The sequence below is a fragment of the Salvelinus alpinus genome, chromosome 18 (genome assembly GCF_045679555.1).
Source record: "Salvelinus alpinus chromosome 18, SLU_Salpinus.1, whole genome shotgun sequence".
Lineage (NCBI taxonomy): Eukaryota > Metazoa > Chordata > Actinopteri > Salmoniformes > Salmonidae > Salvelinus > Salvelinus alpinus.
This window is the reverse complement of record NC_092103.1, coordinates 17318208-17323754: the sequence shown is the minus strand read 5'-3', so window position 1 is coordinate 17323754 and position 5547 is coordinate 17318208. Positions and strand designations below refer to the sequence as shown.

At 41.4% G+C, this 5547-nt stretch overlaps 1 protein-coding gene across 1 annotated transcript; it reads left to right on the top strand.

The window, feature by feature from the left end:
• Positions 1-1249: 1249 nt before the first annotated feature.
• On the top strand, positions 1250-4647 carry LOC139543930 (protein phosphatase 1 regulatory subunit 3C-B-like). Its single transcript, XM_071350486.1, has 3 exons — positions 1250-1514; positions 2564-2640; positions 2756-4647. Exons 2-3 carry the CDS (start codon positions 2627-2629, stop codon positions 3774-3776), a joined length of 1035 nt encoding a protein of 344 aa, XP_071206587.1. The 5' UTR covers positions 1250-1514; positions 2564-2626; the 3' UTR covers positions 3777-4647.
• The last annotated feature ends 900 nt before the right edge of the window (positions 4648-5547 follow it).

The following is a 5547-nucleotide window of genomic DNA, read 5'->3' as shown; positions in this document are numbered from 1 at the left end:
ATCAAGTAACCTCACATAGCAAATAAGCCATTCATATTTTTGCTAACCAAATTTGACACTTTCTCATTGACCTCCCCCAAAAAATCCTTGCCTGGTGGGTGAAATGTTGGGGTGCCCTTGTTGCTGGGGATTGGAAGTGTCCATTGTAAGAGAGGCAGGTTGAGGTGGCCAGAGTCAGAGTAGTGCAGAAGGTGTAGTATGCTGAGGCAGTGATGAAAGTGGAGGAGGACGGGTCAAGGGTGAGGGATCCACGGAGGATCCCTGTAACTAGCAGATCTGTGCCAGCACAGAAGTATAGGCCAACGAGTGATATATGCTTCAGTAAGGTTGGCTTCTTAGCATTCATAGCAATGGTTATCAACTGTGCCGCAGAAATGGAACTTAATCATAGAAAATAGATGTAGGCAGCTGCAGAGAAGTATTTGGATATACGAGATATGACTTCAAAAGAGTTACAGGGTGTGTTGAGTGTTGGGTCCCGGTCCTCAAGCCGTTGGCATGGTGCAGGAGCAGATAGGTTCAAAGTAGTGGAATGAGGTAGTGGATTTTTAATGAGTATAGGGTTAGTTGGAACTGTATTTTTTTATTTGTATTATTAATAAATAAATAAAAATTGTGTGTGACTTTTTTCCATTTTGTATCACAAAGTATAATGGATTTATATTATAGTCCAGTTGGGGGTGGTAATGCAACATGTTGGATGCCAACTGCCGTTAAACCCCAAAGAAGAAGAATGCCCCAGTATGTAGGGGATCTAGTTTCAGGCATTTATTTTTGCCTGCTAGCTGCAACCTGGACTCATGGATAGACATAACATAGTAAATGTAAATCTGTCATACTCCAATTGGTATGTATATATTTGTTGATGTTCATCATCCATTTCATATAATATGTTACAAATTACAATTTGTTGTGACTAAAGTTAGGTGTCTAACGTTAGGGTTAATGTTAGAGTTAGGGGAAGGGTTAGCTAACACACTAAGTAGTACAATGTAGTAAGTAGTTGCAAAATGTCTAATTAGCTCAAATGCTGCAGTTGTCCTTCATTAGATTCAATATGCGTGTTACACGTAATGTAAGTTCACGTTATGTAACCATACCAAACATAACATATCAAATTTAATTTGATTGTCTCGGATTTACATTTAGTCTATTATGTTACGTCTAGTCTATTAGACCAGTCTGCTACATTAGATTAATTTGATCATGCCACACTTCATTCATACAGGAAGCTCCGTTTGACGAAGGTGGAGACAGGAGACATTTGATTGGTTAAACCACACGTGAAGACTCAAATGCTGGGGGCACGACTCACGAGTAGTATCTCATTAAATAGCACTTGGATGTCTTGAGAGAACATTCACATGAGCCATCGAAAGGTGTGATACTGTAACAACGTTTAGAATGGAAACAACTGGGATGTGATTTTCCGAAGCTGTTCAGCGTGTTTATTCTCTATTCTTCAAGCTAATTGCAGATGGACTTTATTAGAGTGATTTTGGAGTGAATATTCCGTAAGTAGCCTAGGTTTATTCTTATTTTTTACGTTTCTTTTTTGGCCATCTTTTCACAAATTAGGGCTACTTCGTATGCAATGTGTGTGTCCATGTGTTTAGTTTTTAATAGCTCGTTAACTGGGTCGTTCTACGAAAACGATGGCTTTCCTGTCCCACAATAAGTGTTTGAAGTGTTTTAAGTTAAATTGCAAAAAAAATAAAATGTTGTAGATCAGTAGCATTAAATTGGATAATCTCTGGGGTCATGAGTTGAGGTCTAGAGACATATTTTGTTTAAAAAAAATAAGTTGTCTCACTTTACATGTCGTAATACAGAAGTAATAATTAGCTTTATTTAGTTGACTACTTAAAACCATTACTAATATAAAAAATCATTTCAGGGAATAGCTGCTATAATTCCATATCACTGGTGTTAGCATATCCTTTTATATATAAAAAAAAAAAAAATACCACTTTGAACAAATTCAACATCCCTGACAACTTTTTCCTGGGTCAAATCTTTTTTTTTTTAAAGCACACGGTGGGTGTGCATTCTAGCAATTTGGTCATTTCATGCAAGGCTTAAGATGTGTTAGTGGTTTTATAGTAAGGGGAAAGGACATTTTAATTCAAATAATTGATCAAATCACATGTTTAAGTGATTTAAAAAAAATGTATTTACATTTTAAGAATTGTGGTTCAAGCTATTATGGGTGCCATTTTAGCTATGCATCTTGTCTGCAGATTTGTCACTTAGTCACTGGTGTTGTTTATAGTGTTACCTACACTAACCTTAAACATGCCTGTTTTTAAAGTAAATTATTACTAATCAAAAAAAAATCTTAGAAAATATAAATTTTGTCTTTGGTTTATATATGCATATGTATGCTACATCCTAAACTTCCATAGTGTAGTTTGGGTTTTAATCATCTCAGGAACTCAATTTTTTTATCTTGTATAATTGTGTCAGATGCTCATTCCAGTTATTTCCGTCTGTCCGTAACATTAGGGTTTTAACAGTGTCATTATAGATTGAGTATTACATTTGGTGTTTTTCTTGTTCACAGATATCATTCTGGTCTTTGCTAGAACAACTTTTAGCTCCGCTCCATACAACGTCCAGTCTGAGAATGAACTGTACACAGTAAGTGTTCACTAATCCTTTGGATCTCACCAAACACATTTGTAGATGTTAGATATTTTTTGGGGGGGGAAATGCATCCCCATTTCTCACCATCATTTTCTCCTTCCATCCTCAGAGTGCTTCATGTGTTTGGAGGCCACTCCATACCCCAGCAGTCTGCCATGCCAGTGGACCTCGCCATGCGACTGTGCCTGAGCCAGAGCCTGCCTCTCTGTCACCTACAGGGTGTGTCCCCTATGAAGGTCCTGAGACCTCACCTTCACACCAGAGACTACCGGTCTCCCAGGGCCAGCCTTCACACTGCTGCCCCGCATTCCTCATCTTCATCCTCCTCCTCCTCCCCAGAGCGATCAGAGACCAAGAGCTGTGTGCGCAGGAGCAGTGCCAGCCCTAAGAAGAAGCATGTAGTGTTTGCTGATACTAAGGGGCTGTCTCTCACTGCAGTGCGACTGTATATCCCAGACAACTCCTTTTCCACGGCCAAGAGGGCTGACTCCTCTTCCCCCTCTACCTCCTCTTCCCCTGTCAGACCGCAGGGCCTGTGGCCGGGTCCTGCCGGTGGGAAGCAGCAGCTCTGCAGATTAAGTCTGTCCTTCCCCCAACCCACGGCAGACTTCAAGACCTTCCAAGCCCGCCTGCAGGAGGTCCTGGTGCAGCTGGAGAGCTGCAGTGTGACTGAGCGATCACTGAGTGGCACAGTGCGTGTCTGCAATGTCAGCTTTGAGAAAGCTGTGTACGTGCGAGTAACCTTTGACTCGTGGCGAAGCCACCAGGACATCCCCTGTTCCTACCTGCAGCAGCGATATGGGGGTGCTGAGACTGAGGTGTTTGCCTTTGATGTCCCCCTCCCCCAAAACCTGGATCCCAGCGAGCGTCTGGAGTTCTGTGTGTTGTTCCGGCCAGGCAGCGGGGCCGCACTGCGTTGGGACAACAACGGGGGACAGAACTACTGTGTGTGTGTGGAGCCCGAGGGGGCTGGGTATAGTAAAGCCCAGGTACAGCGCCGCATCACCACTCCCCGCTCCCTCCAACGTCCCCCCTCATGGCCAAGGAGTGGGGGAACCAGCCTGAAGAGCCCCCTTTACCCTGGACTCTCCCACCCCTCGGAAGCATTCATCAGCCAGAGTTCGGGGTGACTGGATAACTGTCACTTTCTGGTAGAGTGAACTCTCTCTCGTTTGGTCAGGAAGCGAGCCAGCTTTGCCATTTCTGATTCAGGTGTGGATCTAAGTAGCTGTCTCAACTTGCCAGCTGGACAATCTGTTGCTAAGGAAATGTGCAATGTTAAACCTGATTTAATCTTGATCGAGGAAGTGACTCATTGAATTGACTGTTAAAATTGAATTGACCCCATCTGATGGTAGAGGTTAGGAGGACTACAATGTGTTCCTTTGTAGTGGCCCTTACGTCCACGGCTCATCTGGGCCCCAACTAATGTGAAATTGATTTGCACCTTTGTATTTCTTACAGAATATGTGTGTTACTGTTTTTGTTTTTTTTCCATTTCAGTGTGTGAGTTTCCCAGCACCAAGATCATAATATCTTATTTTAGTGTACCTAGGCTTCTGGGAAACATCCAGATGTTTTTAGGTGTATATGGGGCACTAATTGTATAAACCCAATGCCCTCCCACTGAGGCTGGGTGTTCTTTATAACTGCCATGCAGACTCCAACTTCACCCACCTTAACTGGCCTTTGAACAAATGTAATATGTGCTTTGAGTTTTTATTAAACATTTGAATATAATATTAAGTTCTCATTCTAGTACTTGCACATCACTCCAGTGTCAATTGCTAAATTGTAATTACTTTGCCACTTTGGCCGATTTATTGCCTACCTCCTTACTTCATTTGCACACACTGTATACAGATTTTCTAGTGTTATTGACTGTACGTTTGTTTGTGTAATTGTTTTTGTCACTTTGCTTTATCTTGGCCAGGTTGCAGTTGTAAATGAGAACTTGTTCTCAACTGGCCTACCTGGTTAAATAAAGGTGAAGTAAATAAATTCTGAAACTTCATGGATAGCTAAACAGACACAACATACCACCCTCCAGTTTCCTATACTAGTTATCAGAAGACATCTAAGCTAACCCCTACTATAAGCACGCATACCAAAATGAGCTACTCAAGTGAGCCTACTTTGACAAATGTGGACGGAATCTTGCACATTCTTTCTGTTGTCCCATGAATGGAACGCAGTAGGAACAGGTTTTTGTCCAAAGCCGGTGAACAACAGCAATTATAACTAATCAAGCTTTTTAATTTATTACAAAAAAACACAAGGAAGGGGTAACATTAAAGTATTAGAACATGAAGGACAAACAATACAGCATCAAGACACTATCAAACATGTATCAGTCTTTCTGCAACAGAGCCATCCTTGTGTGAGTGTGCATGATAGTGATATAAAATATATGTCATAGCTTCCTTTTTCATGATCACAGTCTTGTGAATAGCTGTCCCTCAACCATTTGAGACCCCTCCCACAGTCCCCCCCCCCCCCCCCGAAGAAAATACAATTAATTCCATTCCCCACCCCCAAGAACCCCCAAATGCACCAACAACCAAGAGAAAAAAGGAAGAGACAGAAAACAGCTAACAATGCAAAAAAATATATATATATATATTAAAACAAAGGACATCAGGGACAACTGAAATCATAACAGCAATGCCAACTGTATATGTTTGTGTGCATGTCTGGCACTTACATGTACGTGTGTGTTCTTGTATGTGTTTATTTGAATGAGAGTGTGTGCATATGCACGTGTACAAACACCTGCACGGCATCAGTCTCAGGCAAACCAGCATTAGTTGTAAAAACACTGCCACTTAGTGTCATTCAAATGTACTTTTATGTTTTATTTTGACTTTTTTTTCTTTCCTGTGTCTTTTGACCATCATTCTC